Genomic DNA, 22,332 nt, shown 5'->3' with positions numbered 1-22,332 from the left:
AAACATAACTGGCAAGAATATTCTAGACAAACATAAGAATTTAAAACCAATTCCCTATGAAATCAAAATCTAGTCATCTTACTCTAGTCAGGTTGTTCAGCAGCTTATGCTTAATTTAACAGTTGAAACATGCAACAATATACTGCAAATAGACCTTGGTACAGCACCATCAACAAACCACTGAACCACAGATTTTTACAAGTGTGAAGACAATAACAATACACTTGGAAGTATCATTAATATCAGAAACTAAAAGAAATAATTCCATGTGGGCAGTTGGCACTACCCAGGGGTGCAGAGGCCAAGAAAATACCATAACTGTAAATTAAGCCATGTATATGATTACTATACTATACTTGCACATGATCAACAAGTAAGAAGATCGCATATGGAAATTGCATAGCCGGACCACACATAAATGGTTCAAAGTATCTTCTAATTACCAAAGTCATTCAAAATTCAAATAACTACGTACTTTCATTACTCGAGGTTCATACAAGACTAGATACTTTGTGAAAAAGCAAGGATGAAACCAAAAACTCATGAAAATCTAAATAACAAGGGAACGGAAACAAAACAATCCAGATGATAGCAGCTCCTAATCGAAGAGACTGAATCCCATGTCATCATCACTTTCTTCCTTGGGTTCCTCCTGCAAAGTTTCCACCGTATGAGAAAATGGTAATGATAACTTAAAATCAAAGTAAAATACAAGACCACAAACATATACCAATACATACAAGTTTATAACTCAATAATAATTTTACTGTACATATAGGTTTATGTTTGTTTCATCAGATTATTATAAGATCTGGCCTATTGGCTAACTTGCAATTTAACTCTGACTATATCTCATATGCTTAAGTTATACTATATACTATAATTTTTTTACCTCGATTTCCATAGTTATAATATCTAGGAAGCATGGGTCTAAGATATAATACTATACGAACTAGAACATTGATTTAAGGGACAAACAAGCACAATTACATAAAATAAACAGATACTCGCACAGACAGTCATGCATATACATAAATAATAACTCTAATGAACGAAATAACAAATACACCTACACACATCTAATTAGAAAATCAATTTTAAGTAAATTCCTATTAATGATGTGCCTGAGTGTATATAATAGATTTGAAACTTGTATATAGTAAAACAACTTGCTAGAGTAACTACAAATCCACAGAGGATAGCACATCAATAAATCACAACCAGTACACCATATAAAATACACACAACAATAATCAACAAATCTGAACTCTGCAAACAACTAACCTTAAAATACAAAGTAATTTTGCCTTCTTTTTTTTAAGTTTAAGTAATTGTAATCGGGTGCAGGCTAACAAGATAAGTTTTTACTTTTGAACTTAACTTTAATCAAAGAACTAGCTGGAGTAGCTAATGTCAAATCATTAAATCACAAGGAGTAACCCATATAGTACAAACAACTAAAATAGATAAAGCTATATTATCCAAAAACATGACAAGCCTAAAACAATGTAGTACATCACAGCAATCGAATATAATCAAAGTGTGTATGGTTATATACCTTCTTCTCCTCAACAGGTGCTTTAGCTTCGGCAGCACCACCACCGGCAGCCTGAGCAGTAACGGCAACAGCACCACCGCCACCACCAGCTCCGACATTCATAACTAAATCATCAATGCTTCTCTTCTCCGCAAGCTTGGCGAACAAACTTGGCCAGTAAGACTCCACATTAACATTAGCAGCCTTCAATATTGTCGATATCTTCTCCGACTACACAATCAAATCAACCAATCAGCCCCTCACAATAAAAACAAAATCAACCTCTCTCTCAATCTCTATATCTATCTCTCTTTCTCTCTCAATCTCTCTATTTCTCTCTATATCTCTCTCTAACACACAGTCATCTAAATTATTCTAAAAAAACACACGCACACAACAGAAGCGACTAATTAATATATAGATACAAATAGAAAGGGAGAGATATGAATATGTGCTTACAGTGACGGGGATGCCGTCGTCGGAGAGTATCAGGCAAGCGTAAGTGCAACCGAGTTCACCGATAGACATTGTTAACTACTAAATTAATAATCAAACACATTATCGTCAAAAATCAAATCGAAGAAACACTGTAAATTAATGAATCGAAAAATAAAAATATAAAATTGATTACCTCTTGAAGGATTTGAAGAGAATGTAATGTGATTAGCTCTCCTGGATGCTGCTGCTGCTATACAAATATTAGGGTTTGTGGAAAGCTCGTGTTTATTCACTTTATATAGCCAAGCCTATTGTGTTTTGGGCTCTGTTTTCTGCTCTTTAATCTCGGACAAGACCCAAAATTACAGGCCCGTGAGTTTCTTTTTTTGTTTTGTAAATCTGATTCATGTAAAATATACGATCCTATTTTTTTCGGTTATATAAATAGATGTGCTTTTATTTTAGCATCAAAATAAATATTTTTTGCATATTATTTTTGGCGGTGGCCGGTGAGAAATTACGAGATTTTACCATTTTTTATGTGGATGAATATATTAATATTTTTATTAAATTGTATATATATAAATATATTTTTAAGTGTTTTTTATTATGTTTTTCATATTAATTTCTTTTCCCTTCGGCAAAAAAAGGAGATTAAGATTTTGTTTTTGTTAAATGTACTTAATTTAATAAAGAAGTATCAACTTCAAACATGCCCATTCTAAGCCTGACAAAAACTTTAAACCCAAGTACCCAACGTAATATTACTGGGCCGAATATGCAACACCAACTAAAGATATGAATTATGGGTCTCGATCCTTGTGTCCGGCGACGTATTCCATGATAGTTCAATCTTTTAGCGGTTAGAAACTTAAATCCCGCGTCATATCTGGATTCTCGTTAATATTAAATTTCTTTATTTATTTTGTCATATTATAATTTAAAATATTTATATTAATATATGATAATTATAAAATTATAATTAAAATTATAGGATAACATATGTTCGTAGTTTAGTAGGATAAATAAATTATGTTTATTAATTTAACAATTTGGTAATGTTCCTCCAAGAAATTGGCAGCTTCCATTAGTGTTTTTCCTATCTATTTTGCATCCTGCAAAATCTGCATCTGAGTAACCTATTAGTTTAAAATCTGATTCTCTAGGATACCACAATCCTGGATCAGTTGTACCCTTGAGTTACTTGAAAATTCTTTTCACAACTATTAAATGAGGTTTTCTTGGATCAACCTGAAATCTTGCACAAAGACAGGTAGCATACATGATATCTGGTCTACTTGCAGTTAAATAGAGTAAAGAGCCAATCATACCTCTGTAGTTAGTAATATCTACTGATGCTTCAGTATCTTTATCTAAATTGGTGGCAGTGGCCATGGGAGTTGATGCAGTAGAACTGTCTTGCATTCCAAATTTCTTGAGTAGATTTCCGGTGTACTTGGATTGACTGATAAAAGTACCTTCTTCAGTTTGCTTGACTTGAAGTCCCAAAAAATAACTCAACTCTCCCATCATACTTGTTGTGCCTAAAATCAGCCGTGGCCGGATTAATGGCCCATAGAGGGAAATGGGCTTTGTGGATGGCAAATCATGGGGGTATTGGACTCGAGTGTGTTACTGTTGTGGGGGTATACGCAGTATGGTGATTGCCTATCTGAAGGGGTGTTAGCGAGGGAAGGCTAGAAGCACACTTTGAGGATGCAAAATACCCTAGGGTTTCTGAGGTGTGCCAAGACACCGGGGTCTTCAGGGCAAGCTGCTTAGCTGGGGCTATTCTAACAGTAGCAAGAGGCCTGCAGAAGTAGTGTCCTAGTCGAAGACGAACTCTACAATGGGATAGCAAGAAAGAAACGACTCCTAGCAACTTACAACTACCCATAAACGGATTAACTTAATGCATGCATGGAATATACATGTATATGGTTGATAAATACAATATATACATGGATAAGCAAAGGTTAGTGGTATATTAGAAGTAGCACTCTCTTATCTTAGCCTGAACCTCCCCGGATAAGGATCAAGAACAGCCCTAGGCTTGGGTAAAAACGTGGTTGGCAGATCTAATAAGGAGTCCTACAGCAATTATAACTACATGCGGACTTGATTCCTATAAATATAGGATATGTAGGCCATTTGCGGGGTTACACACATACACGTTTCACTACTAATAATTGAGTAGAAGCATTTTGTGAGATCTCTCGATTACATCTATGACTGAGTAGGAATTATTCAGTCACCACATCTCGGGAACCTTGCAAATTCAGTCCAAATACAGCCTTGCTCGCCACCGGATTCCGGCGAGTCGGGTGTATATAGCTGTCACGAATAGGCCGTCGATTAGGCCTAAATCCAGGCGTGCTTCCCGTTATTTCAGCGATTTCCTCCAAAAAGTGTTGTACCATTTTCCTCTCACAACATTTATGGCGCTAGAAGGAGGGGCAGATTATCGTGCTTGAATTAATCTCTAGAGAGGAGAGATGTCGGGAAGTTCCGGTAATGAACGAACACCAAGCGAGAGTCATAATGACCGTGAAGAAGGAGATGGAGGAGTTACGAATTCGGAGCTCCTCAGGAAGATTGAACAGATGAGTCAAAAGATTGTTTCCTTGGAGAAGAAGTCCCTAAGAATGAAAAGGTGGAGGCGAAAATATGATGGTAGTGGCCAAAAAGCTAAAAAGGCTCAAGTCTCACCGGTTCGCCTTAACTTTGATGATGAAGAAGAGGACCTGGAAGATGATCAGAAGAAACCAACGTTTTCTGACGTTGAAACTGATCAGGAAAATCCCGATTGGGATACCGATGAGGAGGATTATCGCGAGTCCGAGAGGTCCCCCACGCGTAGCATCAGCGTGTTTGATAGGATAGGGGAAAAGTTGAATAACAAGGACCTGCGTTATAAGCTGATGGAGATGCGAGATAGAGCTGAATGGCAAAAGCAAACAGAGAAGTCAGCCTCAAAGGGGTCTCAAAGAGAAAAAACAGTCTCTCGGGCTTCTCAGAGGGAGAAATCAGGTTCTCGGTCTCATACCCAGGATCGAAGATCCCGTTCAGTGAAGACCCCGGTTGTGGAAGAGGAGAAGCGCAGTGCTAGCTCTCATCATAATTCTGTGATACCCTCCAGTGGGGATTCCACTGATAACTCAGATGCTGAGGGCAGTCTCTTCTCGGATGGGAAGACAAACAATATAAGGTGAAAGACTTGAGGGTAGCCCTGAGAAGGTTAAAGGACGAAAAGCATGCACGCTCTAGTTTGACTGTTACATCCTCATTTACCAGAAGAGTGAGGGACTCTCCTCTTTCGCGTTCTTACAGGGGGGTAGGGGACTTAAAGTTCAGTGGAATCACAGACCCCTAGAATATTTGAGCCGCTTTAACACGGAAATGGAGGTGTACCAAATTAATGACTTGACTAAGTGCCGTCTACTGGCTGCTACACTAAGGGATAACGCCCACCAGTGGTTTAAGAGGCTTCCAGCTAACTTAATCAGGTCCTGGAGGCAAATGAGCGAAATGTTCCTGTCCCAATTCGGGGCATCGGTAGCATACGCCCGTCTGCCAATACGCTGACGAATATCAAGCAAAAGGATAATGAGACTTTGAACGAGTACCTGAAGCATTTTAACGACGAAGTACCCAAAGTGAGGAAAGCCTCAGAAGAGACTTATAAGAGTTTTTTGATAGTCGGGGTTAAGCCAGGGACGGATTCCTGGAAAGAACTTTAGCGGTGAGAGCCAAGGACCCTAGCAGCCTTCTATGCCAAGGCAGAGCCCCAAAAGGTGGTGGAGGAATCTCTGGCTAAACTCAAAAGGGACAATACCCCATGAGGCTCGGGAAATTGGGGCAAAAATAAAAGGAATAGGTCCTATAGCCCCAAAGGAAGGGGGTATGCTCGTAGAACCTCATATGGGACGACCCCGTATAGTGGGAACCAGACGGAGAAGTCAGAAAAGGATGATAAGAAAGCCCCAATTACGGTGAATACCGCTGGCTCTCAAAGGAGCGCAAGTTATAAATATCCCGCCAAAAGAGAGGCTGCTAGGTATACGGAGTATACCCCCTTAACTGCCCCAATAGGGCATATCCTTGAAGTTGGGGGAAAAAGTGGCATTTTCCGTAAACCAGCCCAAAATGGGCCGCTGAAAGGAAGGATATGGCTCGATATTGTGCTTTCCATGATGCTAATGGACATGAGACGACGGAATATCGTCATTTGAAGGACCACATAGAGGATCTGATCAGAAAGGGGTTTCTGACGGAATTTGTAGCTGAAGAAGCTAAAAGATATGAAGATGATAAGGCTGGAAATGAAGGGGAAAAAGGAAATCCCGAGAGACCCGTAAGGGCCAAAAGCATCCATACTATCATCGGAGGTCCTTACATTGGGGGCTCAAGACGAAATGCCATGAAGAATTATGCTCACGAGGCAAGGGGGCCAATCCTCACTAATGTATATAATATGTCAGAGAGGCCTCCCAAGTACTTTAAGGGGGAATCAGTCGACGTAACCTTCAGAGAGGCAGACGCCCGACACGTGTATCACCTCCACAATGATGCCTTAGTCGTAAATTCTTTAATTGGAGGAGCTAATGTATACAAAATGTTGGTGGATAATGGGAGTTCCGTCAACATCCTAGCCTATAGCACTTACCAGAAAATGGGGCTAGTAGACAGTGAATTATTACCCTGCTATAATGATGTGTACGGATTTACTGGTCCCCCGTCTTGGTGGTGGGGCGAATTAAATTGCCTTTTACCTTGGGGGAAGAGCCTCGGACAGCCACGCGAATCACTGAGTTTGTAGTGGTAAATGAAGATATCTCCTATAATGGGATTATTGGCAGACCCCTGCCAAGGGAAATGAGAATTATTACGTCTATTCATCACTTCTCTATAAAATTCCCTACCTCTAATAGAATTGGATGGGTAAAGGGCTGCCATGCAGACTCTAGGGAATGTTACGGCAGAGCTCTGCATATGGCTATGCGAGCAAGTAGGCATCTGTTTGATGCGGGTTCAAGTGAAGAGTGCTACCGATACTTGGAACCGGCTAATTAGAAAAACGGAAATACCCCTCAACAGTGGAAAGTGAAGTCAAAAAGGGAATCTTGTAATGCAATTATGATTGTGCAACATCCCGGCGAAGAGCCATACACGGATGTTGCCTCTTTTCAGGGGGTAGGTACCCATAAATAAGTACTCTTGTTGGAGGCCCCGAAAATTGGGAAAATCGTAGAAGTTGTAGAACCCCTGGTGGAGGGGGTAGTTGAAGAGGTCAATGACAGTGATTTTGAAAACCTTGATGCCAGCGACGTTTTACCTGAAAAAAGGAAACTAAAGAGGCTCAACTTGGGGTGGAAATAGACCTTGATCCTCGAATGCCGGAATCGAGTGAAAAGGCGGGTGCAGCTGGAGACACCGTCTCAGTTATGGTAGATGATTTTGATCCGACAAAAGAACTCAAGTTTGGAAAACAGCTAAGTGCCGAATTAAAAATAGCCCTGACATCGTTCCTGTAGAAGAACCTGGATGTCTTTGCATGGAGCCATTCTGACATGATAGGGGTGGATCCTAAAGTCATGTGTCACCACCTGAATATTGACCCCGACAAAAGGGCTATAAGGCAGAAAAGAAGGGCTATAAGTGGAGAAAGGGTTTCGGCCCTGAAAAAAGAAGTCGACCGACTATTGAAAGCCGGCCTAATAAGGGAATCATTCTACCCCATGTGGCTGGCGAATTCTGTCTTGGTTAAGAAGCCTAATGGAAAATGGCGTACATGTGTGGACTTCACTGATTTGAATAAGGCCGGCCCAAAAGATAGCTTCCCATTGCCTCGTATTGACCAGCTAGTGGATTCAACAGCAGGTCACGCCCTTCTGAGCTTCATGGATGCGTACTCGGGATATAACCAGATCCCTATGTATGAGCCCGACCAAGAACATACATCCTTCATTACTGACAGGGAGCTATATTGTTATATTGGAATGCCCTTCGGTCTGGTTAATGCTGGGGCTATATATCAAAGGCTAGTCAATATGATGTTTAAGAATCAAATTGGGAAAACCATGGAGGTATACGTGGTTGATATGTTAGTAAAGTCGAAGGTGGCAAGGGATCATGTAATACACCTTTCAGAGATGTTTGACATATTAAGACAATTCAGGATGAAGCTAAACCCCCAGAAGTGCGTATTCGGGGTAGAGTCGGGGAAATTCTTGGGATTCATAGTGAACCACAAGGGTATTGAGGCAAACCCCGCTAAAATCAAGGCGCTATTAGAAATGAGATCCCCTCGGAACGTTCGAGAGGTGCAGAGCCTTACAGGGAGGATAGCGGCCTTAAACCGATTTGTCTCTAAATCATCGGACAAATGCAAGGAGTTCTTCTCAGCTATAAAAAGGGAAAGAACTTCGAGTGGACAACCGAATGTGAAGAGGCCTTCACCAAAATCAAGGAACAACTAGGAAATCCCCCGTTGTTGTCTAAGCCCTTGGAGGGAGAAACCCTACTGCTGTACTTAGCCGTCTCAGACTATTCAATCAGTGCAGTATTGGTCCGGGAAGATGAGCAGGTGCAATACCCTGTCTATTACGTGAGTAAGAGACTATTGGACGCTGAGACCCGGTACACGAATATGGAAAAATTGGCCTGTGCCCTAATTTTAGCCTCAAGGAAGTTGAGGCCGTATTTTCAAGTGCATCGGGTGGAAGTCAGAACTTCATTTCCCCTAAGGCAGGTTATGCACAAACCTGAAGCTTCGGGAAGGATGATGAAATGGGTTATCGGGCTGGGGTAATTTGATGTGGAGTATAAGCCCAGGACTGCTATTAAGGGGCAAGCTTTGGCCGATTTCTTCCTGGAATTCCCCTCTTCGTGTGAGGTAAGTGGGAATGAATGCGCCACTGAATCAACACCTACGGAAATCCCCACGGAAAACTGCTCACCTTGGTGGACTTTATATGTTGATGGGGCTGTGAATGGGAATGGAACAGGCTCGGGTATAGTGCTGGTTAGCCCTGAAGGGCATAAGCTCCAAAGTTCTATTCACTTTGGCTTCAAGGCAACCAATAATGATGCTAAATATGAGGCACTAATAGCAGGATTAAAGCTGGCCCTCGAGATGAAGGTTGAGAATCTCAATATGTTCAGTGATTCGATGCTAGTGGTCGGGCATATCAAAGGAGGCTTTCAGGCTAGAGGCCCCCGTACCGACTTATATATGAGGCATGCACAAGAGCTGATGGGTAAATTTAAGGAAGTCAACCTGGAACAAATTCCCCGTGCACAAAATGCGGATGCAGATGCCTTGGCCAAACTAGGATCTCAAAGGGAGGCTACACTGTTGGGAGTAATACCCCTGGAGATCCAAAAGCAGCCTAGTATCTTTCAGGCTGAGGTCATGGGGGTAGAAATTCAAAGGGAAGAGTCGTGGGTCACTCCCATTTTGGACTATATCACAAAAGGAACACTCCCTGCGGACAAGGATGAGGCTAGGAGGGTTAAGTACAGGGCAACAAGGTATGTTATCTACAATGAAAATCTGTACAAAAGGGGTTTTAACAGGCCTCTTTTGAGGTGTGTAGCTGGAGACGAATGTGACTACATTATGCGGGAGGTACATGGGGGTATTTGTGGGAATCATGCCGGAGGAACTTCTCTTGCCCATAAGATATTGAGACAGGGATATTACTGGCCAACTCTAAAGAAAGACGCCCATGAGTTCGCCCGCGCGTGTGATCGATGCCAAAGGTTTGCTAACCTAAATAGTAACCCTGTTGTACCTTTGAAGCAAATAACTAGCCCTTGGCCCTTTACTGTCTGGGGGATAGACTTGATTGGGGAATTACCTAAAGGAAAAGGCGGGGTAAAGTACGCTGTAGTAGCCGTTGATTATTTTACCATGTGGGCAGAGGCTGAGCCATTGGCTACCATTACGGCAGCCAAGCTGAAGGAATTCGTTTTTCGGGCCATTGTGTGCAGGTTCGGGGTCCCTTATAAGTTGATCTCGGATAATGGAAAGCAATTCGACAGTAAAGAAATGTGAAAGCTTTGTGATGACCTAAAGATCCAGAAGGGTTTCTCTGCAGTCTGCCACCCTCAAAGCAATGGGCAAACTAAAGCGGTGAATAAGATAATCAAGCATACCCTCAAGGCCAAGTTGGAGGAGAAGAAGGGGTATTGGCCTGAAGAACTGCCCATGGTGTTATGGTCTTATAATACTACACCCAGGACAACCACTGGAGAATCCCCATTCACTTTGGCTTACGGATGTGAGGCTATGGTTCCTGTGGAGATAGGCTCTGGGTCATTCAGGCGTGATAATTATAACCCCACGGATAATGAGGTTAATCATCGGCTATATTTGGATCTTGTAGAAGAAGTACGGGCCACCTCCCAGCTAAAGTTAGCTGCCTACCAGCAAAGGACCCGTAAGTACTTTGACAAGAAGGTTAGAGCCCGGCCGTTGCAGGTTTGGGACCTCGTCCTAAGGAAGGTAAGGCCCGTATAAAATAAAGACTGTCTTGTGGGAAGGCACGTATCATCTGGAAAATTTGGACGGAAAATTGCTTCCACGGGCGTGGAATGCTGAACTCTTAAAGAAGTACAATTAGTAAACCGATCAAGATAATTCTCTCATAGGCCTCTTTCAGGCTATAGGATATATAAAGATAGCCCATTGGTTAGGGCTATTATGTTTTAGGGATTATTCGTTTAGCTTATTAACCTGTTTTAGTAGACAGCCAGAAGGTAGTACATTTACACCTTCGGGGGAAACACGTTCAGGCAATTTGCCTTAATAAATCATGACTTGTTTTTGCGTTATCTACTTATGGCATATAGACTATTATTTTTGTTTTTTGCGTAATCATCGCAGTCAAGCCCATATGTTTAAAACAAATATAACATGATTACTTAGAATATAATTGCTTTGAGGAATGCGAATGTTTCTTGATATGATATTTCTTGTTCTAGTTCTTCACCATAAAAATAGTTAATGCTAAAGAACTCGGGGGGTAGTAGCATGCATATATGGGCACATACGTTTATCTTGTCTGGCCTTGAAATGGGATAATTTTAAGCAAAAAATTAATAACTCGGAATAAAAGTATTTAGGTATATACACTTATTTTGAATAGCCTGGGAATAGGATGGCTACAAGGAAAATTAAAAATTCTATGTTTTATTGAAAGTAGAATATTATGAATGGATAAAATTGAATTTAACATGGATTATGTCGGAACGGATTCGGAGAACCTGGGGATACTAGGGCTATACGAATCTCGGATAATGGCTAAGGGCTGCACATGGCTTGGGAAAGCCGGGAATATGTAAGACTCAAAACGAAGTAAGGATGCTTCAAAACCTCTCTAACATGAAGTGGAATAACTTCAGGACCTGTTAATCAAGAACACAAGGGCTAATGGGAAAGCCCAAGGGATATATGGGTACCTTGGAATTCTATGAAACAAATATAGATATTGTAATAACTCGAATTTTTGAGACCCTGTAAAACGTTTAATGAATAGTAACCCTGACAGACGGGAAAAACTTTTGAGCCCACACTATATAGTGCATAAGAAAATGAGTTTCGGAATCGATATTACAACTATACGTACCAAATGAGTGTATGTAAACGCTATTAATTTTCGAAAAAAACGAACTTTGAAAAACGACCGTAATTACGACTTATCAAGGACTACGGGAATCACAATATAATTACGAGATTAAAATCCTACGGATTTATATTCAATTAGGATAAATAAAAATATAAGGAATAAATACGAAAAGAATTTCATTGCGAACCATTTACGAATAAGTATTGCGGAGAACGTTTAAGTAACCGAGTGAACGCGTAAACGATTAATTAAACGTAACGCACTAACTAAACCATGGTAAGGAAGTAACCATGGTTACTTCATCAAATAGTGAGCTAACCCTAGGATGACCAAGCTAGCTAGCAAATAGTGTGCTAAGGAGCTAACCTTGTAGTTTAGCTTGTAAGCTAGCAAGCTACAAAGATATGTCCATGGATTTGGAGACAAGGAATAAACCTAAGCTATCCTAGGAAGAATAAAGATCAACTTGCAAAGATATCAAGTCACCCTCAAAGAAGCAACCTAGAAATCATCCAAGAGAAGCAACCAAGTGCTATAAATACCCCCCCCCCCCCCCACAAAGCTCCCATTCGGCAATTTGAAGAAAAAAAGAGGAAATTGCAATTCAAAACTCCAAGCTCTAGTTCTTGTAAAATCCCATAATTATTTTGCAAGCCTCCTAGCAACTAAAATAAGGTAAGAAAAATCTTTCATCTCTTTTTATCAAGGTTTGATGGGTGGAATAAATTCAAGAAACTCACTAGTGAATAGTGTGCATAGTCACCTCTCTCTGGTTTCTTGATTTTAATAGTGGTTTTAGGTTCCAAAAATCATACCAAGCACTTCCAAGCCTCCACCATCTTCAAGAACACATCTCAAGCTTTCAAGAAAGGTAAAAATCTTTGGCCTAACTTTATTTAAGGTTCATGTTTAAGATCCATTTAGTGGGTGTTAGTAAACCTAGCTTACGAAGTGTTGTTGATCAAATCTTGATGATTAAGCTAAGTAGATTTAAGGTTGGTTGTTGTTGCCTCAAGAACATGATGTTCTTGAGAGGAGTTTGTGTGTTAATGATGATATGATGATTTTTGGTGGTTGTGTTGATAGTTAAGGCGTAAACGAAACCCCGATCGTAAACGTAACTTCGTTAAAACCAACAAACCGTAACTTTAAGTTTCTGCAGAAAGTCTCGAAGTCGTAAACTGTAGATTCTTGAGAAATAACCTTTTTTTAAGATAGACAATGTTATAAGAATCGTTTAGGCACTTGAATCGCTTAATTCCGATTTACGGATCAAAAGTTATGATCGTTTTAGTAAAATTGTTTTACGCGACAAAAACTGCTACGAATCACGAACTTTGAAAATACAAAGGATAGACTTAAAAGTATTCATAAATCATGAAATTTTTACAGAGAGTAAAATATGGAGTTTCCTAACTGTCATAAAAATTTCAAGTGAAAATAATGATTTCTCAATTTTATAAAAATGTCGGAGCCGATACCGCGCGAGTAGAAACCGTAAGAATCCTTAAGCGGAGCCAACGTCGATATTGAGAATGAACTAAGATACTTAGGAAAATGAAGTGACCATAAAGTGTTTATGACTTAAAAGAAATGTTAAGGGTAGTATGAATTGAGAGGGTGTATAATGAGTAGCACATAAGTGCGAGTTACCATAAGTTAGGACGGAACCTAACGAAATTAAATATGTTTATGGTTATAGATTTCCGAGCGGAACCTAGAGCATCCTCCACCTCGAGATACCCAGGCAAGTTTACAAACCCAACTCCATTTTTACTGTTGTATTGTGAAAGGATTGTTTTACTATCATCTCTTAAATACAATGTTTGCCATGATACGTAGTTTTTAAATTTTCGCATAATATAGCGATGTTGTACGCTAAGTATATATCGTGAAATGTTATTTCGCTTTAAGCGTAATGTATTATATAAGACCGAGGGTCGGTCGGGATTTAAGATAAAATCCGGGAATCGTTCCGGAGATATTATAGGGCGGATATAAGTCCATAATAGTACATTTTAAAGGGACTCATCGTCCACTTACGAAACATTAAAACACCTCGAACTTTTAAAACGATTTCCCAACGAGCATATTCCCTCAACTATATTTTATTGATTCGGATATTAAATATTATATACGTATTCCTTTATTATAGGAGTAGTATACTTCAACGTTTATTTATTTCAAACCCGATTAATCATGATAGATTATTAATTATGTAAACACAAACTAGTTGAGGAATACTATTTAAATAAATCTTTTAGAGGATAACTCATTCGAGGTATGATTAATATCAATTATCATTTAAATTATTTATAGACTACTATTTAAGTAATGATTATTTATTAAGGATTTTTATTGGTTGAAATATCATAGATCCTGATATACCTTCTGATTTAGAAGTATTATTCGATTAAATTTCAGATCATTGGTGAATATTATTCCGACTTATTGTTATATTAAATATAGTTTCAAGAAGAAACTTTTTCCCTTATTAATTATCTGTTGACAACGGTCAACTCACATCCCTAGTACTTCCTCCGAAATTCTCGGAAGTACGTATATACATATATGTACACTTATATTTAAAAAGATAAACTATCTCTATCAACAAGCAAAACGCTTGGGGAACTTCGATGTGGTTCAAGTTCCCGAGATTGATAGAATTATGTTGAAGGACAATGGAGGGGTAGACTCTGGTACTACGTGTGCTGGATGGGCTACCAAAGGTACCGCAGGCGAAGGTACTTTGTGTACTCAGGAACTTGTGAAGTATGTGCATACCCGAAAATGGGACACGTAGCCCGAATGCGGCCAGGGTGATACCCGAGAGATGACGGTATTCATCCTTTTACTAGTAAAGAAGGTTACTTCCGTAGGACGACTGATCATCGTATGCGGTGGCTCCTGTGAGATGTCCAAACTCTTCCAATTGGAATTGATATGCAATACCGTAACCCAAGCCTAGGTGCTGGGATTACTATTAAGGTATTCGTAGGTTATAAAACCCCCTTAAAAAAATTGTTTTCATAAGAAGGTGTGGGACACCAAGAAATCTACTTTTAAATAAAACATATATATAATATATGATGTTATTATACAGTCATTTTCATACTGTACATTATTATGCTGAGCATCTTAGCTCACACTTGTTTTCTTAAATTGACACAACACAACAGTGAATCAAGATGCCTGCCATGAGAACCACAGCCAGGAAACGGGTAGGAAATGGCCAGCTGTCCCATAGATTGTTTGGTGCAGTACCTCAGGTAGTCGGAATAAGCTGGATTAGTTTTCAGTTGTTTATAGTTCGACTTATTTATAAGTATGGTTTATGTAAGATAAGAAATAAGAAACGTATATTCGGCCGATGGATTAACCTTACTTAAAGGTCACCCCCGGTAAGTCTAATTATATTTGGGTTGTAATAAAATTTCTCTTGTAATGATGGTTCATTTCCAAGACAATAACCTATAGTGTGTGTGTGTGTTAAGTGTGGGGTCGTGAAGCGTGAGTATTAACATATCGTAGTGTGAGTTGTGTAAGTTTAGATAGCGTGGCTTCCGAGACTCCTGATCCTGGGTTTTAGGGCGCCACAGATATATTGGTCACCCGGGAAATGGATAAGTGTGGAATACACTAAGGATGGACATGGGAATATTGTAACAGTGCATGTTATATGAGATCTAGTGAGACAGGTCATATACATGTTTAAGGCTCGGGGGGTACGCAAGATGGAAAAATGATTGCACAATATTACCCCCGAAAGCTGAGCTTATTTGTGGAGAATTATCCACGGAAAGAGTAAGGAATTTACTCATGGATAGGTGAGGAATTTACCCATGGAAGGTAAGGAATTTACCCGTAGAAAGGTAAGGAATTTACCTACGGAAGGGTAAGGAAATTACCCTCAAAATATAATACAAGAAATCATAACTTAATACAAATCTGGAGTGATATCATATGGTGATAACGAAATCCTACTTATGGTCTACGGGCATAAGGCGCAACTTAGGCTCGCTATGATAAGTGGGCTATGTATTCTTAAGGCAATCTGCCTAGGGGATATACGAGAATAAGTATGGGTTATTAGCACAGGATAATATAGCTAGGGTTTGTGCAAAATTCTAACAGGTTGGTTATTTTAAGACCTACCTCAAGGGATATATCACAAGTTGATATTAACCTACCAGGGAATACCCTAGAGTATACATGGAAACACTTAAGGAAAGATGGCACATAATCTAATTATAGAAGCAAAAGCAGAGTGGATCAAGTCGTTAAAAATTACAACTTGTGAGGCATTCGGAGGTGCCCGCGCCCTCGTCCAGATGAAACCAAGTCTTGGCACAAAGGCCTGAGATAAAAAAAGTTTAGGAAATAGTAAAATCCACCCCACATCGGGGTATTAAAGTTCATGGTCTAGCCAAAGAAAATATTAAAATATACTAACCCTCATGGGTTGGGGTAGCCCCGGACGCGTCAACAGCAGGAGAAGGCTCTTTTTCCTCGACTTCCTTCTCTGGAGATTCAACAGCTGGGGGATCAATGATCAAAGGTTTCACATTAAGGGTCTGCTCCATGATCCGGGTGTCTGAGGCTTCTTCACTAGCAGCCTTGATCACACCCTCGATGGGGTCAACCTTTGGAACATACTCCTTTTTGGCCTTCTGAGCCTTCACCTCCTCCAGAACTTCTGCGGCCTCTGGTCCTAGCTCAGCCCAGGGGATATCGGGGAATTTCTCATACGCCGTCTTCACACAGTCCTTAATATCAGCCCCACGACCAGTATTAAAGACCAGCTTTTCCCTAGCCACTCGAGCCTCACCAGATAGGCTCTCAACTTGAATACTCAAACTGTCAACCTGTTTAGATAAGCTTTTATTCACTTTTTGACACACCTGTAGGGATTTGGATAGAGACCCCTTTTCCTTCTTTAAACTAGCCTCAGACAACTTCAATTTGGTCACAATCTCCTCAAGGCCTTTAACCTCGGTCTCTTTCCCTGATAAGCTGGTCTTAAGCTGCTTAATCTCTTCCCTTAACTTCTTGTCGCTGCTAGCTACCTCCGCGATCTGCTCCCCAAACTTCATATCCAAGAATAGAGCCTTTGCACTAGCCAGGGACCAGTCACGAGCAGCCTCCACCAACCTCAGCTTGTCCCACTCTGCTACAGCGGTCTCTGGGATTTGATTCCCCACCATCTCAAAGAACTTCTGCTTTTTTGGTGAACTGTGAGATGGGGGGTCTTCCAGAGAAGGCTTTAGCCTTTTTGCAGATCGGGAACCAGAGCTGGCAGGGAGATCGGCAGGAGGGCGAATACCCTTCTTACTGGGAAGCCCGGATGAGTGATCTTTTGAAACCTGGCGAGAGGGAGCCTGTGACACGGGGGTAGCTCTCAAAGCAGCTTTAGCCTTTACATCTTGTCCAAAAAGGTCATCATAGCTTGTGGGGTTCTTCACAAAAGACATGTCTGCAATGCAACATAAACACGTTAGCCATAATAGACAGGGAAATAAAAGGCATGCAAAAGAGAAATGTGTTAAGAATGCATGAGGAGGGGGTACATGAACATATATTTCTCAACAAGCAGAAGAAATTAAGTAAGGAAGGGACTATATGAGAAAAGGGTAGAGCCCCTTGGATGAAGGGTCTCTCCAGCAAGAATGATACCTGGGTTAGGAGTCGCGTGCTCCTTGGGTAAACCAAACTTTAACTCACATAAATTTTATGGGGTAAAAAGACCAGAATCATCCTTCAGGCCCTTATACTTCTCCAAAATACCCCGGGCTCTAGCTAATTCCTCTCCTTCCAAGAGAGATTGAACAGGCATATATGGGGAGTCGTTAAAGGTCGTACGATACGAGGGGCAATCATAACAATACAAAAACTGATTAGCCCAACCTGCCATCGTTTGTTTACAACCTGTCATGCACTTGCCATGATGAACATTCCACAAGGTAAGGTAGAAAAATCCACTAGACCTACCCGATGGCTTTAACTGGTAGAAGTAGCCAAATTCATATGCTGTCAAGGCCTCAGAATACTCTTGGTGATAAAGAATGTACATACTCGCAGCTGTGCGGTATGAGTTGGGTGTTAGCTGATGAGGGGCTAGTCCGTAAAAGTTGAGGATCTCAACAAAAAATGGATGTAAGGGGAGAGAGAAGCCCTGCTTGAAGAACTGGGCCGATATCACTGCTTTTGGCGTAGACTGATATGATTGAAGGTTGGCAAAATTCTGGCACCTTTCGTGGCGTTGAGGTACCACCAGAGTGCACCCAGGGACTATCTTGTCTGACAGGCTATCAAGGGTCACCAAAGTCATGGAGGGTTTCAGGCAATCGTATGGTTTTGGGTCTATATGGGAATTGGCATCATCCCCGTGGGAATGGCCAGCAGCTAAAGCAATCTCATTATCAGAGGGTTCTTCAGGAATCAAGGACTCAGTCTCCTCAGTAAAGAGTTTTGTCCTAACTACAGGGGTATTCTGGTTATGAGAATATACCTCCTCGTCAGAGGAAGCCAGGTCAACAGGGCTATTACCTTTGGAAGAAGAGGCTGTCCTTAGGGATATCTGGGCCTTTAGGGGGTCAAGTACCTTCACTTTAGAGCGAGTTAGGCCACCTACGGTAGAGGATAAAGATAGAAAGGCTTGGGATAAGTTGACAGGAACAAGGGCATCACTGGCTGTGTTTTCAGAAGAGGAGAATACACCGCCCATGGCTGAACCCTTAGAGTTACTGGAAGCCCTAGATGTAGACATCTGCGAAAGAAAAAATAGAGTAAGTTATCCACTCTAAGATTTCTTACACAACGTGAAGAAGGGGCTTCCGTGTGACTAATGAGGGAAGGATATAGGGGTATCACAATTGGTAAGGATCCAAGAGGGAAGGCATGCATAATGGGTATAGACTGCAGGGTCCTAGGGGTCTAAAAGATATTAGTATACACCCGAATTAAGGGGTATTAAGGAAACAGATCTAACCCTAGGAGGGGTATACCCCTGATTACACCATGGACAAGGGACCTAGAGATCTATTGGCCAAACATCAACATAAGATACAGGGATCGGTCGAAGTTGTTTACACTTTCGGGTCTACGAGACACAAAATAGATGATTACGAGACCACAAACACAATCAACGGTCGATTTACTCATGCATGTTTTAAAAAAAGAAAAGAAAAGGGAGACATACATATGTATACTAAGAGATGGAGGTGGAGGAAGGTGAAGAGTCACCGGAAAATGGGGCCGATTCCAGCCAATATTCACTACATCAAAACGAATGGCGAAGCCGGTAATGACCTTACATATTCAAGCATGCATATCACGTCGGGCAACAAAATCGATATTAAGCATGTTAAAAGTTGGGATTTCAATCAAGCTAGGAAAACACATGGATATATACAAACGTGCGTATATAGATGCAGGAGTGCATATGAGAATCGAAGAAAGGGATATGAAGGGTTGATACCTTTCAAACAGAGAGGAAGGAGAGCTCGATTACGGTATTGAAGCTTCGAATGGAGACCGGCCTTCTTGTTGCGGAATGGAGATCGGATGTGTTTAAAGGAAAACTTCTTGTCTCTGCACTCTCTCTCTCTCTTGCGTCGTTTTTGTGTTTGTAAAAGAAAAAGGGGGAGGGGGACTAATGGGTTATATATATATGAGAAGGTGGAGAGGTCAGCAAGATTGGGGGAAATAGCCACTTAAATAAATTGATTAATTGATTACGTAATCCTAGATAGATTTAAAATCTCAATATGGCTATTTTCTAGGAAAAAGAGTGGGATTAGGAGTGGTTTAAAGTGTTTTTTGAATTTTAAAATCAAGGATTTGAACACTGCAAGGACTCAGCATTAAAAATGATTATGGATCAACATGGACTTAAATTCAAATCCTATATTGAGGATAAAAGGGATAACATAGGGTTATCGGCTCTAGGCGGTATGACCAACAGAAGGTTTAGGGCATAGAGGATAAAGGGGAATTACCCCAAGGTCTCCTACCCCCAAGGTGTATGTAATGATACGCGGGGGACCCTAAAGCCTACAACATGATAGTGAATCGGAAAAACGTCAAGTAACAATGATTTATGTTTTCTACCAGAGATATTGCCATGAACCCGTAAGGCTGGATATAGTGAATCCCAAAGGGGTCTAACTGAAAAAAAACCTAGGTAATGAGAAGTGTTTTGGTTCCCCAAGTATATAATGACTATGGGGAACCGGGGGGTAGTTGTTGTGCCTAAAATCAGCCGTGGGCCGGATTAATGGCCCATAAAGGGAAATGGGCTTTGTGGATGGCAAAGTATGGGGGTATTGGACTCGAGTGTGTTACTGTTGTGGGGGTATATGCAATATGGTGATTGTCTATATGAAGGGGTGTTAGCGAGGGAAGGCTAGACACACACTTTGAGGATGCAAAATACCCTAGGGTTTCTGAGGTGTGCCAAGACACCGGGGTCTTCAGGGCAAGCTGCTTAGCTGGGGCTATTCTAACAGTAGCAAGAGGCCTGCAGAAGTAGTGTCCTAGTCGAAGATGAACTCTATAATGGGATAGCAAGAAGGAAACGACTCCTAGCAACTTACAACTACCCATAAACGGATTAACTTAATGCATGCATGGAATATACATGTATATGGTTGATAAATACAATAAATACATGGATAAGCAAAGGTTAGTGGTATATTAGAAGTAGGACTCTCTTATCTTAGCCTAAACCTCCCCCGATAAAGATCAAGAACAGCCCTAGGCTTGGGTAAAAACGTGGTTGGCAGATCTAATAAGGAGTCCTACAGCAATTAGAACTATATGCGGAATTGATTCCTATAAATATAGGATATGTAGGCCATTTGCGGGGTTACACACATACGCGTTTCACTACTAATAATTGAGTAGAAGCATTCCATGAGATCTCTCGAGTACGTCTATGACTGAATAGGAATTATTCAGTCACCACATCTCGGGAACCTTGCAAATTCAGTCCAAACACAGCCTTGCTCGCCACCGGATTCCGGCGAGTCGGGTGTATATAGCTGTCATGAATAGGCCGTCGATTAGGCCTAAATCCAGGCGTGCTTCCCGTTATTTCAGCGATTTCCTCCAAAAAGTGTTGTACCATTTTCCTCTCTTAACAATACTCATTTGATATCTTGACTGCACTAACTTGGAAAATCTTTCACAAAGTTTTGTATTTGTAGAGCCAAAGATGATATCATCAACATATATCTGTACCAAAAGTAAGTCTTTTCCATGGTTGAGATAGAATAAAGTTTTGTCAATTGTGCCTCTGTGAAATCCACTTTCCACAAGGAATTGAGCCTGAGTCTCATACCATGCTCTAGGAGCTTGCTTAAGGCCATAAAGTGCTTTGTCAAGCCTGTAGACATGATTTGGAAATTTTGAATCTACAAAGCCTGGAGGTTGTTCAACATATACCTCTACTTCCAATTCTCCATTGAGAAAAGCACTTTTCACATCCATTTGAAAGACTTTAAACTTCTTGTGAGCAGCATAAGCCAAAAAGATTCTTATGGCTTCCAATCTAGCAACTGGAGCAAATATTTCATCATAGTCAATATCCTCCTGTTGAGAGTAACCTTTAGCAACCAACCTTGCTTTGTATCTTGTAATTGTGCCATCACTGTCAGTTTTGTTTCTGAACACCCATTTTGTGCCAACAATGGATCTGTTCTTTGGTCTTGGCACTAGGGTCCAGACTTTATTTCTTTCAACTTCATTTAACTCTTCCTACATTGCTTGCACCCAATCAGCATCTTGAAGAGCTTCTTCCACTTTCTTTGGTTCAGTCTGAGATAGAAAGGAATGATAGAGACATTCATTTGTTGTTGTTATTCTAGTTCTGACACCTGCTTCAGGATCTCCAATTATTAAGTCATGTGTGTGTGATTTAGTCCACTTCCTAGCAGATGGAAGTTGATCTCTAGAACTGGATCCTCCCCCATGATCCATGTTGTCTCCATCAGCATTTTTTGATGCTCCCCCTAAAGTTATGCTCTCTGAGATTCCAGAATTTGAGTTGGATCCTTCAAGAATTGAAGAATTAGAGTTTCCAGAATTGTCAGAATTTGGCTCATCAGAACTTGATGAATCAGAACTTGAAGAGCTAGTGACTGGTTTTGATGCTTCTTCAGAGTCTTGAGGTGTGGTATGATCATCAACTTGCTCCCCTTGAACAAGTGCATTTTCCTTTGGAGCAATTACCACAGTTTCAATGACATCAGAATTTAACCCGTCAGAACTTATAAGATCAGGATTTAGGTCATCAGAATTTATATAATCAAAATTTACATCTTCATTTTCAAATCTCAGCTGATCATGATCATTGAAATCTTCAAGTCCAATAATCTTTTAATCATCAAAAGATACATTGATAGATTCCATGACAACCCTTGTTCTTAAATTGTAGACTCTGAAGGCTTTTGTGAAAAGTGGATATCCAACAAAAATTTCTTCATTAGCTTTTAGATCAAATTTTGACAGCTGTTCAGGATGAGTCTTAAGAACAAAACACTTGCATCCAAATACATGAAAGTATTTGAGATTTGACTTCTTTTTCTTCACCAACTCATATGGTGTTTTTCCATGCTTGTTTATGAGTGTAGCATTCTGTGTAAAACAAGCAGTCTGCATAGCTTCAGCCCAAAAATAGGTTGGTAGCTTTGCTTCATCAAGCATAGTTCATGCAACTTTAATAAG

At 40.6% G+C, this 22,332-nt stretch overlaps 3 protein-coding genes across 4 annotated transcripts; 2 read left to right on the top strand and 1 right to left on the bottom strand.

Moving 5' to 3' along the window:
- Positions 1-419: 419 nt before the first annotated feature.
- LOC141668367 (large ribosomal subunit protein P1-like) lies at positions 420-2,316 on the bottom strand. Of its 2 annotated transcripts, none has more exons than XM_074475225.1 (4): positions 2,169-2,316; positions 1,997-2,071; positions 1,559-1,768; positions 420-652 (listed from the first exon to the last, which is right to left on the bottom strand). In XM_074475225.1, exons 2-4 carry the CDS (start codon positions 2,063-2,065, stop codon positions 599-601), a joined length of 333 nt encoding a protein of 110 aa, XP_074331326.1. In that variant the 5' UTR covers positions 2,066-2,071; positions 2,169-2,316; the 3' UTR covers positions 420-598. The 2 variants fall into 2 exon arrangements, with proteins under 2 accessions (XP_074331326.1, XP_074331327.1); XM_074475226.1 differs by having other exon boundaries at positions 1,997-2,074; positions 2,169-2,309.
- Positions 2,317-6,143: 3,827 nt separating this feature from the next.
- LOC141665315 (uncharacterized) lies at positions 6,144-6,794 on the top strand. The gene has a single exon (XM_074471295.1). It carries the CDS (start codon positions 6,144-6,146, stop codon positions 6,792-6,794), a length of 651 nt encoding a protein of 216 aa, XP_074327396.1.
- Positions 6,795-8,624: 1,830 nt separating this feature from the next.
- LOC141665314 (uncharacterized) lies at positions 8,625-10,883 on the top strand. The gene is made up of 4 exons (XM_074471294.1): positions 8,625-8,722; positions 8,810-9,962; positions 10,056-10,484; positions 10,866-10,883. The coding sequence occupies exons 1-4, from the start codon at positions 8,625-8,627 to the stop codon at positions 10,881-10,883; spliced, it is 1,698 nt and encodes a 565-aa protein (XP_074327395.1).
- Positions 10,884-22,332: the final 11,449 nt, after the last annotated feature.

The sequence above is a fragment of the Apium graveolens genome, chromosome 6 (assembly GCF_009905375.1).
Source record: "Apium graveolens cultivar Ventura chromosome 6, ASM990537v1, whole genome shotgun sequence".
Classification (NCBI taxonomy): Eukaryota; Viridiplantae; Streptophyta; class Magnoliopsida; order Apiales; family Apiaceae; genus Apium; species Apium graveolens.
Note: the sequence above shows the minus strand (reverse complement) of the source record. Positions and strands in the feature narration are given on the sequence as shown.